Raw genomic sequence first — 13,102 nt, forward strand, 5'->3', positions numbered from 1 at the left:
GCATGACAGAGCAAAAACCAAGCCATGAGGTCGAATTAATTGTCCGTAAAGCACAGAGACATGATTGTGTCGAGGCACAGATCTGGGGAAGGGTTCCAACAAATATCCGCAGCATTGAAGGTTCCCAAGAACACAATGGCCTCCATAATTCTTAAATGGAAGACGTTTGTAACCACCCAGACTCTTCCTAGAACTGGCTGCCCGGCCAAACTGAGCAATCGGGGGAGAAGGGCCTTGGTCAGGGAGGTGACCAAGAACCCGATGATCACTCTGACAGAGCTCCAGAGTTACTCTGTGGAGATGGGAGAACCTTCCAGAAGGACAACCATCTCTGCAGCACTCCACCAACCAGGCCTTTATGGCAGAGTGTTCAGACGGAAGCCACTCCTCAGCAAAGGGCACATGACAGTCCGCTTGGAGTTTGCCAAAAGGCACCTAACAGAGACTCTCAGACCATTAGAAACAAGATTCTCTGGTCTTATGAAACCATGACTGAACTATTTGGTCTAAATGCCAAGTGTCACATCTGGAGGAAACCTGCCAACATCCCTAAGGTGAAGCATGGTGGTGGCAGCATCATGCTGTGGGGATGTTTTTCAGCAGCATGGACTGGGAGACTAGTCAGGATCAAGGGAAAGATGAACGGAGCAAAGTACAGAGAGATCCTTGATGAAAACCTGCTCCAGAGTGCTCAGGACCTCAAACTGGGGGCGAAGTTTCACCTTCCAACAGGACAATGACCCTAAGCACACAGCCAAGACAACGCAGGAGTGGCTTTGGGACAAGTCTCTGAATGTCCTTGAGTGACTCAGACAGAGCCAGGACTGGAGACCCGAATCTCCCCATCCAATCTGACATAGCTTGAGGATCTGCAGCAAAGAATGGGAGAAACTCCCCAAATACAGGTGTGCCAAGCTTGTAGTGTCATACCAAAGAAGACTTGAGGCTGTAATCGCTGCCAAAGGTGCTTCAACAAAGTACTGAGTAAAGGGTCTGAACTCTTATCACATCTCTTTTTTTCCCAATACATTTGCAAATGTCTAAAACCCTGTTTTGGCTTTGTTATTATGGGGTAATTGTGTGTAGATTGATGAGGGGAAAAAACTACTTAATCAGTTTAAGAATAAGGCTGAAACGTAACATTTGGAAAGAGTCTAGGAGTCTGAATACTTTCCGAATGCACTACGTTTCGCAAGGACATCTGCTTCTATTCCCAGGAGAGTAGCAAGTAATTAATTTGGTAAGATGACAGATAGGGTATAGTATATAAACACAGCAAAAGAAGAAACGTCCTCTCACTGTCAACTGCGTTTACGTTTATTACATGTGTAAATATTTGTATGAACATAACAAGATTCAACAACTGAGACAAACTGAACAGGTTCCAAAGACACGTGACTAACATAAATGGAATAATTGTGTCCCTGAACAAAGGGGAGGGTCAAGATCAAAAGTAACAGTCCCTATCTGGTGTGGCCACCAGCTGCATTAAGTACTGCAATGAATCTCCTCCTCGTGGACTGCACCATATTTGCCAGTTAAAGCTGTGAGATGTTACCCCAGTCCTCCACCGAGGCACCTGCAAGTTCCCAGACATTTCTGGGGGGAATGGTCCTAGCCCTCACCCTCCGATCCAACAGGTCCCAGATGTGCTCAATGGGATTGAGATCCGGGCTCGTTGCTGGCCATGGCAGAACACTGACATTCCTGTTTTGCAGGAAATCACGCACAGAACAAGCAGTATGGCTGGTGGCATTGTCATGCTGGAGGGTCATGTCAGGATGAGCCTGCAGGAAGGGTACCACATGAGGGAGGAGGATGTCTTCCCTGTAACGCACAGCATTGAGATTGCCTGCAATGACAAGCTTAGTCCGATGCAATGACAACAAGCTCAGTCCGATGATGCTGTGACACACTGCCCCAGACCACGATGGACCCTCCACATCCAAATCGATCCAGCCCCAGATTACAGGTCTCTGTGTAACGCTCATTCCTTCTATGATAAACGCAAATCCGACCATCACCCCTGGTGAGACAAAACCGCGACTCGTCAGTGAAGAGCACTTTATGCCAGTCCTGTCTGGTCCAGCGACGGTGGGTTTGTGCCCATAGGTGACGTTGTTGCCGGTGATGTCTGGTGAGGACCTGCCTTACAACAGGCCTACAAGCCCTCAGTCCAGCCTCTCTCAGCCTATTGCGGACAGTCTGAGCACTGATGGAGGGATTGTGCATTCCTGGTGTAACTCGGGCAGTTGTTGCCATCCTGCACCCCTGTCTCCTGACCCCTCCTGTCTCAGCCTCCAGTATTTATTCTGCAGTAGTTTGTGTCGGGGGGCTAGGGTCAGTCTGTTATATCTGGAGTATTTATCCTGTCTTATTCGGTGTCCTGTGTAAATTCAAGTATGCTCTCTAATTCTCCTTTTCCCTTTCTCGGAGGACCTGAGCCCTAGGACCATGCGTCAGGACTACTTGGCATGATGACTCCTTGTAGTCCCCAGTCCACCTGGCTGTGCAGCTGCTCCAGTTTCAACTGTGCTGCCTGCGGCTATGAAACCTGACCTGTTCACTGTGATTACTATTATTTGACCATGCTGGTCATTTATGAACATTTGAACATCTTGGCCATGTTCTGTTATTAATCTCCACCCAGCACAGCCAGAAGAGGACTGGCACCCCTCATAGCTTGGTTCCTCTCTAGGTTTCTTCCTAGGTTTTAGCCTTTCTAGGGAGTTTTTCCTAGCCACTGTGCTTGTACTCCTGCATTGCTTGCTGTTTGGGGTTTTAGACTGGGTTTCTGTACATCACTTTGATATATCAGATAATGTAAGAAGGGCTATATAAATACATTTGATTTGAGTTAACGACCGTTCCACAAGTGCATGTTCATGAATTGTTTATGGTTCATTAAACAAGCATGGGGAACCGTGTTCAAACCCTTTACAATGAAGATCTGTGAAGCTATTTGGATTTTTACAAATGATCTTTGAAAGACAGGGTCCTGAAAAGGGGACATTTCTTTTTTTGCTTAGTTTAGGTTACACTGTAGCTCACTTAACAGTGTTTCAATATAATTTGTTTAAACAAAAGCATTTTAAATTAACTGCTTGACTCTAAAAAAAATTTGCCTCACTCATTTGTAAGCTTGCATCAGCCATTCATTATTTTGCTACTACTCAATGCAAAGGTTGCCATGAAAATCAACCTGCTCTAAAATCAAAGAGAAGGTGCGTAGAGAGAGGTAGCCAAGAACAGCTAGATACCACAACTCTCCCAAGGATATCAGAGCCTGTTGCATGCTGCAGACAAGACCACTGTCTGATTTCACATTTCCCACCACATTATGGACTGAAATGGACTTACAGATATACTCACAACACCAACTAAATAACAACCCTGGGGTACAACCTGGGTAAAGAATCATATTAGCGTATACCTTTGTTCTGAATGTACAGTATCCTTCCAAAAGATCTAAAAATAGAAATAGCTTGAGCTCAGCAGGATATGCAAGCATTCAAGTAATGGCTGAGTGAATGATGAGGAAAAACAAACAGAACAGAAACTGTTTTCTTTGTTTGGAAGTTAGCATGCCATAGGATGCCATTTCCATCGCTATTCACACAGCCGTAACACATCTGGACAACAGGAACACTTATGTGAGAATACTGTTCATTGACTACAGTACAGCATTCAACACTATTGTTCCCTCCAAGCTCAACACAAAGCTCTGGGTCTGGACACCACCCTCTGCAACTGGACCCTGGACTGCCTGACGAGCAGAGCACAGGCTGTGAGGATTGGCAACACCTCCTCCACTCTGACTCTTAAAGTTTCCTCGGCCCTCTGCTGTACTTCCTATACACCTATGACTGCATGGCTTTGCATGACACTAATTCCATCAAGTTTGCTGATGACACCACAGTTATAGGCCTGATAACTACCAAAAAGTCAGCCTACAGGGAGGAAGTAAGTGAACTTGCAACCTCTCCCTAAACATCAGCAAAACAAAGGAGTTGATTGTTGACTTCAGGAAGCAGAGGAGGGAACATGACCTGACTCAAATGAACGGGACTGCAGTAGAGAGTCAGCAGTTTTAAGTTTCTCCGTGTCCACATCACTGAGGACATGACATTAACCAACAACACCACCAAGAGGGTGCAACAGCATCTCTACTTCCTAAGGCAGCTGAAGAAATTCACATGCTACCCGGGTCCTCTCCATATACTACTGCTGCACCATCGAGAGCGCCCTGACTGATTGGAACGCGGCCTGGAACGAAAATTGCTCCATCCACGACCGCAAGGCCCTCCAGCTTGTGATGAAGATGGCCCAGTACATCACTGGGACCGTGCTCCCACCCTTCTAGGAAATCTACTCAGAACGGTGCCTGAGGAAGGCCCGCAGCATCATTAAGGACCCCACACACAAGCCGTTCACTCCCTTACCATCAGGCAGTCGGTATCAGAGCTTGAGGTCTGATACCAACAGGCTCAGAGACAGTTTCTATCTACAAGCCATCAGATTGCTGAACACTAACTGGACTGACCACCTGCACAGACTCTCCAGAACTTAGCGCACACACCACACACACACACTCCTATTATGATTGCTAAATGCTGCACAACTTAAACACTTGCCTCCCAAACCCCCCTTCTCCAAAATGGGTAAATATTGGACTAAACATTGTGCCTTCCTGTATTATACTCATGCTAAAAAATGTATTCTGTTGTACTGAGCCATTTACTTTATGTCTGTATTTTTTATATTATATTATTGATTATTCTTGTTGTGAAGGAACCTGCAAGTAAGCATTTTGTTGGACGGTGAATACCATGTGTATCCCGTACATACGGCTAATAAAACTTCAAACTAGTAAAAGAGTGTACAGTAATCCAGACACCAACTAAAACCCAGGATACATTGATACAGGATGTCCTACCTCTGACCCAAATAATATAAAGTACTGAAGGTTTCCTTCAAATGTCTATACAGTTGCAATTAATGGGACCCAAGCAAAGTAAGCCAATAACCTCACTCTGGGCAAGGTACCAAGACAAGTAATTTGAGGTTTTTGTGTATTTGCATGCAAGTGTAGCCTGTTTCACTCAATAATATGCTAGCCCTTTCTACCTGCCCCCTCCCTCCACCACCTAACTGCCCTAATGTGCAACATTAAATCTACCAACAGCTTCCATTTGCCCTCCTTTTACAGCAAATTCTGTTCAACTAAGTAAATAATTTACTAAAATATTACCATTGCACAGATACAACCCAATTTGACATACCTACTCATTCAGGGTTTTTATTTTTTACACATTGTAGAATAATAGTGAAGACATCAAAACTATAAAATAACACATATGGAATCATGTAGTAACCAAAAGTGTTAAATCAAAATATATATTATATTTTAGATTCTTCAAAGTGCCCACCCTTTGCCTTGACAAATTTGCACACTCTTGGCATTCTCTCAACTATCTTCATGAGGTAGTTACCTGGAATGCATTTCAATTAACAGCTGTGCCATTTTAAAAGTTAATTTGTGGAATTTCTTTCCTTAATGCGTTTGAGCCAATCAGTTGTGTTGTGACAAGGTAGGGGTGGTATACAGAAGGTAGCCCTATCTGGTAAAAGACCAAGTCCATATTATGGCAAGAACAGCTCAAATAATCAAGGAGAAATTATAGTCCATCATTACTTTAAGACATGGTCAGTCAATTTGGAAAATGTCAAGAAATTTCTTCTAGTGCAGTCACAAAAAACATCAAGTGCTATGATAAGTGCTATGAGTACACTCTAGTGGTGTGGGGGCTGTGCTTTGGCAAAGTGGGTGGGGTTATATCCTTCCTGTTTGGCCCTGTCCGGGGGTGTCCTCGGATGGGGCCACAGTGTCTCCTGACCCCTCCTGTCTCAGCCTCCAGTATTTATGCTGCAGTAGTTTATGTGTCGGGGGGCTGGGGTCAGTTTGTTATATCTGGAGTACTTCTCCTGTCCTATTCGGTGTCCTGTGTGAATTTAAGTGTGCGTTCTCTAATTCTCTCTTTCTCTCTCTCGGAGGACCTGAGCCCTAGGACCATGCCCCAGGACTACCTGACATGATGACTCCTTGCTGTCACCAGTCCACCTGGCCGTGCTGCTGCTCCAGTTTCTTTCAACTGTTCTGCCTTATTATTATTCGACCATGCTGGTCATTTATGAACATTTGAACATCTTGGCCATGTTCTGTTATAATCTCCACCCGGCACAGCCAGAAGAGGACTGGCCATCCCACATATGCTCTCTCTAATTCTCTCTTTCTTTCTCTCTCTCGGAGGACCTGAGCCCTAGGACCATGCCCCAGGAATACCTGACATGATGACTCCTTGCTGTCCCCAGTCCACCTGACTGTGCTGCTGCTCCAGTTTCAACTGTTCTGCCTTATTATTATTCGACCATGCTGGTCATTTATGAACATTTGAACATCTTGACCATGTTCTGTTATAATCTCCACCCGGCACAGCCAGAAGAGGACTGGCCACCCCACATAGCCTGGTTCCTCTCTAGGTTTCTTCCTAGGTTTTGGCCTTTCTAGGGAGTTTTTCCTAGCCACCGTGCTTCTACACCTGCATTGCTTGCTGTTTGGGGTTTTAGGCTGGGTTTCTGTAGAGCACTTTGAGATATCAGCTGATGTACGAAGGGCTATATAAATAAATTTGATTTGATTTGTTCAGAGGAGACTGTGTGAATCAGGACTTCATGGTCAAATTGCTGCAAGAAACCACTACTAAAGGACACCATTAAGAAGAAGAGACTTGCTTGGGCCAAGAAACACGAGCGATGGACATTAGACAGGTGAAAATCTGTCCTTTGGTCTGATTTTTGGCTCCAACCGTCGTGTCTTTGATAGAGTAGGTGAATGGATGATCTCCACATGTGTGGTTCCCACCATGAAGCATGGAGGAGGTGGAGTGATGGTGTGGGGGTGCTTTGCTGGTGACACTGTCAGTGATTTATTTGGAATTCATGGCACACTTAACCAGCATGGTTACCACAGCATTCTGCAGTGATGCACCATCCCATCTGGTTTGTGCTTAGTGGGACTAACATTTGTTTTTCAACCGGACAATGACCCAACACAAGCCTGTGTAAGGGCTATTTTACCAAGAAGGAGAGTGATGGGGTGCTGCATAAGATGACCTGGCCTCCACAATCACCCAACCTCAACCCAAGTAAGATGGTTTGGGATGAGTTGGACCGCAGAGTGAAGGTAAAGCAGCCAACAAGTGCTCAGCATATGTGGGAACTCCTTCAAAACTGTTGGAAAAGGATTCCTCATGAAGCTGGTTGAGAGAATGCCCCGAGTGTGCAAAGCGGTCATCAAGGCAAAGGGTGGCTACTTTGAAGAACCTAAAATTTATTTTGATTTGTTGAAAACTTTTTTGGTTACTACATGATTCCATGTGTTATTTCATAGTTATTTCTTCACTAATATTCTACAACGGAGAAAATAGTAAAAAGAAAAGAAAAACCCTGGAATGAGTAGGTGTGTCCAAACGTTTGCCTGGATAGATAGAGATAGAGAGAGAGAGCTAACAAACAGAATAGATATTGGTATGTCTTAGCAAAACCTGTCTTAGCCTGCTTCACCTTATGTGCAGAACGTGATTCAATGTCTGCTATGTGGTGCACATTTTGATTGTACCAGACTGAAACCCATTTTTAAATCAAGAAAATACAAGCAAATGTCCATCATTTTGTCTCAGCATATAATTAGTTTCAGTTCTAAAGTTCCTCAAAAGGAAAGTACCAAGCCCAAAAACCTGGAAGTAATATGTGGAACTCCGCTGGTATTGTTGAAACTAGTACTGTTATGATGTTAGTTGCAATGCTACATGATAATGACCTTTGTGGCAGCTTTAGTAGCCTATGCAGTAGTCACATACTTCAACAACCAGGTCTCTGTAATGTTTTTTTTTATGCAACAACTGTAATGTGTGTCTATATACAAAGCCATAAGAATGTGCAGACAATTTTAATTAACAATAATACAAATATCTCCATAGCACAGTTTATGTGCAGGCTAACTGCAATTGCACAGTCATTGCAGATATCTAAGAAAATGATCTAATAGATGTATTGTTGTCCTTGTATTAGAGACAAATACATCTTGGTAATTTATTTTAATGCACTGACTAAGTTGCTCTGGATAAGTGCATCTGCCAAATGAACAAAATGTATATCTTAATGTAATGTCCTGTGGTCCTGTAAAGCACAGTTACATTGCATTCACAAAGAAACATGTTTTCTCCCTCCCAGTGAAAGTAAGGAATGGATGGTGAACAACAAGGCAGGGTTTATGAGCAATCCAATGTCTCATGTCAAGACGCCTTTGGAGGTTTTCAATTGAGGACTGTGTACCTGCAACCTCACCATTCATACCAATAATCTATGTCCCAATAAAGGCAGATTAGAAAATGTAATTAAATTGAAATGTGTATTATATGAATAAGAACGATACAAATGTGTTCATTACTCAATGATTTGGGTATGCAACAGGGAAAGTTGCAATACTAAAACAGAAAGTGAAAAAATAAAGAAACCTTTAACAGAGAGCTGAAAATAGTTGGGAAATTAGCATTATTACCAGAAGCCGATTTTATTTTACAGAAAAAAATAGATCCAGCGTCCACTGTAAACAGTAGGCTACCTACTAAATTGATACATTGTCCGAATTCCATCACGTATTTGTAAAACTCCTGAAAGCCCGTGTTACAACAGCAACAAGAAAAGTAAACCTGGTTAATAATGATACACTTGAGTCATGACTCATTTCAAAGCATTAGTTATTATTCAGTATGGCATGCATGTTATGTAACGGACTTTTGCAGTGATGAAACGTTAAACCAATTATACATGTTCGTTCAGGAAAAAATTAAGTTGCAGAGAACCACTTTATTGGGATGAATAAACGTGTAGGTCTGCAAGCGTGCATACTAAACAGATGAAAACCATTGAGTGTAAAGTTATGTCTCGTGAAGAACGTTTATAAACTCCATAAATGCTTAAATTAGGCTATTGCTGCCCAATCCAAAGAGAACGAAAGAACGGGATTGCACAATTGCACGACTGTGCACAATTGTCCACTGAAAAACTCATGAATTGCACACATTCGCAACTCAAGTGTGGCGCCCCAGTATAATAAATGTTTCTCGACTACGAAAATATATTACCTGATTTTGATCCCGAGTGCAACAGTTGTCCTTTCGTCTTGTCAGCTGAAGGTCGAGAGTATATTTTAAAAATTGGAAACCGTTGCATCAGCCCGTTTAAATAGTGATCCCTATCTGGGAGGATTTGGGAATGCGGAAATGAGTTATGCCAACTAGACGTAAACTGGGATGTAAAAAGCACAGCTCAAACTGGGAGCAAGAAGTGGGGAAGTCCTATCCGTCCCTCCCCTAGAAACCAGAAAACAAACCCCTCCACTGACCCAGTGCAGAACAGGACAGACCCTGTCGTCTGCCCACGCACCTCAATTGGGATTCCGTGTGTAATTAACCTGCCGTTAATGCCTATAAACGCCCTTTTTGTTTGAATAACTCACTATATCAATACTCTGACCTTCTTTTCCAGAGACAGAAACACAGAGAGAGAGAGAGAGATCTTTTCTACAACAATTAAGAGAAACTACAAACAAGGGGAGCATCCAGATCAAATTCAATGCGTGTTGTTTCTAGATATTATGAAATGCATTAATAATTAATGTGAAACTCGATGGAGCAACACTAGCTGGTATGTGTGATGTTTAACAATCAAAAAAGCACCCAACATCACTTTGAATGAATATTTAATGTGAATATTTATCAATAAGCAATCAATGCTCATTAACTTTTTTTATTTGACAAACAAGTCCAAATCTGAGATAAAAAAATAAATCATCATAAATTACATCTTGATAGATATAGCACTGGATGTTTTCATGGAAAACTCTAAACATTGTAACAATGAGGTCAAATCACAGTGGATGACATTGAGGTATCTGTGTGAGTACTGAACATGGATGTTTACTTTAACACAACATTCATGGCTATTGATATACTATTCCCATTGAAGCACAAAACCATACAGTCAATTCCACAATACAGTTTACCAGATCAAACATATATGAACATTATTTGGAATTCCTCGGCATGCGTTAAAACCAGAACATACTTCATCCCCATCTGTAAAATGTATAGCCGTGCTTTTAGCTACATCAATTGTATCTGGAAGAAGTTTATACTTGCTTAGTCAAGTAACACATTTCATTGATGTAATCCTCAAACTGATGTGCTGACACCACAGCAAGTCTCTGATATCTTATTACAACTGGGGATACCAACTGCAGTGATCCACCAATCAACTCCCTCTGCTTACATTATAAGGCCAACAGGGTTGGAGACTTGAGGATATCAACAGATTCAGCCTTGCCCACTCCGCTTTTGCGACCGTCAAACCCCTCTCCAAAGGAGTCGAGCTCGGGACAGGCGAATGTGAAAATGGTCAAGTAGCTGCTACAGGTGGGGGTCGAGGTCACAACAGGAGTGCTCAGAGGCTCTAGGTCGTTAGACACAGATTTGTACAGGGTTTCCCAGTCCGTAACCCCAAGGGAACCGCTCAGGTCAATGTCTGGTACAGAGCGGGCAGTCTCTGTAGGGACTTTCTCCTCCATGCTGGGCAACAGATTGTCCAGGAGCCCCTCCTTCATGTCCAAAGAGGGCTCAAGGTCGCAGATGTTTACTTCAGCACTGGCACAGAGTAGGATGTTGGAGTTCCCAGAGATGGCTGTGGATGGGTCACTGGGAATGTCCATGTCCTGGAGCAAGGGGGCTTCCTGGGCACTGTCCTCATGGAGCTTACTCCCCTCTGGGCTGGGGGGCAGCTCGGGAGACCCACTGGGCTCCAAGAAGATGGAGTCCAGGTCTTCTGCAATTTGGCACACAGGGTTATGAGTAGCGAGGACAATTTCGAGCCTCTCTTTCTCTTTGAGGAGATTGGATATCTCAATTTGCAGAGCTGTTTTGTCTTCCTCCAGCTGATCAGTCTCCTTTGGAAAACAAAAACAAAATGAGGAACACAGCAAATGTAAACAATCATAACTGTAGATTACTGTTTAAAATGATGGTACTGTGATTAGCATGATGTCCAAGGGTTAACTTACAGCTTGCAGTGTATCAGTGAGTTCCCTCCGTCTGTTGCGACACTTGGCTGCAGCCATTTTATTCCTCTCTCTCCTCACCCTCTTCTTGTCTTCTTCCTCTGGAGAGAGCTGTGAGATTCAGAGAAAAACACTTGCACCTTGAATAATCTGGCCATTTAATCTCCTAATCTCAGACCTCCATTGCCAGTTCCCCCTTTCTACAGTAGCAAAAGCATCTTTCTCTGCAATGCGTCTAAAAATAGACCGTTGTTGCAGACTCACTGTGACCTGAATATAAATGAACTGCCTGAGCTCGGCACACAGCCAAATACACTGCTCTTGGGGAGCATGAAATGCTGCTGCACTGTTGGAAATGAAGATTGATTTAGATGTTCACACAAGTGAATGTGTTTCATTTTATTTGCAATCTGAAAAGCGCTAACCAACCTGTTCGATTTTCCCCTTTCTGCCAGTGTTTTTTCCCCTGCTCCCGCCCACTTTGGGTGTTGCCTGGTGAGAGCTCTGCACTTCATTGGCTTGCTTGCAACCCAGAGATGGGGAGACAGATGTTATAATAGTCGGCTGGACCATCCACTGCAAATCTGGGGTAGTGGAAATTGCAGTCACTGTTGGAACAAATGAAGTGGCTGGTATATCCATGTCTGGGCAGAGCTCCTGCAAAGTTATATATTATCACAGTTATTAATAATTTACCACTAATGATTTTTATCACAATCTCCTTAATTATTTTACTGCACAACAAGTCAGTCATTCTAAACACATGTTATTCTAATGACAGAGACATAAGGTAATTACCCCATTTGTATTGGGGATGTCTGTGACTTTATGCTGCATTGTCATAGCATGTATGAACTATGTATGGGTTTTCTTAAAATATAACTAGCCATCTAAAAATAGTCTCCCCGAACCAATATTTGACTTTATCATTGCTACTGACGTCAACACTGACGCAGAGATGCTGTGAAGTCTCCGGAATGGATTTATTTTCTCAATGAACCGCTGCATGGACACGCTACATATTTGGCCTGAGGACTTGACAATAATAATTCACCCAATTTTCATCCACAGGCGTGTTATTGCATTTTCAATATTTCACTCTTGGATTTTGGAATAGGAAACAGGTATTCATAACATAAATATGAATAATATGGTAAAATCATGTACCTCACTTACCCACCCATACGCTGACAATCTCGATAAATAAATCAATGATTTCCGATTATTGATTTCACACACATTTATATTAATTAATAGACTATTGATTAACAATGATAAATGATGAAAGTCACCCACATTTAATTAATAGTCGTTGACATCGTTGTGTGTGAATATTATTATCATTGCATCACAGACATCACCACTTGATTCATTCATACCTGTGCACTGCTCTCTGACGGCGAAGCTGAGGACGTGGAGAAAGAGTCATCTTGCGTCTTCTGATAGTACATCAGGGTGTCCCCGACAGGAGATTCTGTGCTGCAGCGAGACATTGAATCGAATTCAGAGTTAAGAAACATGTCTTAAAATATCCTCAGCTAATAGAATAATCGGCCTGCTCGTCAAATATAGTTTTTCTTCAGTTGCATCTATTCCAGGTTTATACCTGGTAACTGATAGACTCGTGTGCAAGCCCCTCCTTTTATAGTCTGCCAGACTTTTATGAATGAACGGAGGCTATACCATCTCTATGGAGGGGAGCCACAGGACAAAGAAACACACATTTAGCATATTTTTTAACATTGGCCAAATGCTCAATGTCATATGACTGAGTTGCTAAAATGTGTCATTTCCCCCAAGTTAAATATAATGTATTTTTTCCACATGCATTTATCCAACAAATACCAGCGAGAAGTGGGTAGCGTGTAGCATGCCCATTCATAAATTCAGGCACACGGACTCGACTGATTTCGTGAAAATAACAGCACA

General features: G+C 42.8%; 2 protein-coding genes across 3 annotated transcripts in view; both read right to left on the reverse strand.

The window, feature by feature from the left end:
• LOC139383814 (Jun dimerization protein 2a) overlaps positions 1-9,360 on the reverse strand; it is a 17,833-nt gene extending 8,473 nt beyond the window's left edge. The window contains exon 1 of the mRNA XM_071128383.1: positions 9,207-9,360. Within this exon, the coding sequence (XP_070984484.1) occupies positions 9,207-9,294 (88 nt within the window). The 5' untranslated portion in view covers positions 9,295-9,360. The remainder of the gene's footprint in view (positions 1-9,206) is intronic.
• A 593-nt stretch (positions 9,361-9,953) lies between these two features.
• Positions 9,954-12,693, reverse strand: LOC139383548 (v-fos FBJ murine osteosarcoma viral oncogene homolog Aa). 2 transcript variants are annotated; one of them, XM_071128125.1, is made up of 4 exons: positions 12,553-12,693; positions 11,603-11,830; positions 11,177-11,284; positions 9,954-11,062 (listed from the first exon to the last, which is right to left on the reverse strand). In XM_071128125.1, exons 1-4 carry the CDS (start codon positions 12,691-12,693, stop codon positions 10,394-10,396), a joined length of 1,146 nt encoding a protein of 381 aa, XP_070984226.1. In that variant the 3' UTR covers positions 9,954-10,393. The 2 variants fall into 2 exon arrangements, with proteins under 2 accessions (XP_070984226.1, XP_070984227.1); XM_071128126.1 differs by having other exon boundaries at positions 11,603-11,781; positions 12,553-12,638.
• Positions 12,694-13,102: the final 409 nt, after the last annotated feature.

Source organism: Oncorhynchus clarkii, chromosome 25 (genome assembly GCF_045791955.1).
Source record: "Oncorhynchus clarkii lewisi isolate Uvic-CL-2024 chromosome 25, UVic_Ocla_1.0, whole genome shotgun sequence".
NCBI classification, from domain to species: Eukaryota; Metazoa; Chordata; class Actinopteri; order Salmoniformes; family Salmonidae; genus Oncorhynchus; species Oncorhynchus clarkii.

Excerpts from the sequence above, each read along its gene's own strand:
- LOC139383548 (XM_071128125.1), bottom strand. The coding sequence starts at position 12,693 with ATGTTTCTTAACTCTGAATTCGATTCAATGTCTCGCTGCAGCACAGAA. Across the intron at positions 11,831-12,552 it reads CGTCAGAGAGCAGTGCACAG|GAGCTCTGCCCAGACATGGA; the intron begins GTATGAATGAAT and ends ATAACTTTGCAG. Across the intron at positions 11,063-11,176 it reads TCACTGATACACTGCAAGCT|GAGACTGATCAGCTGGAGGA; the intron begins GTAAGTTAACCC and ends TGTTTTCCAAAG.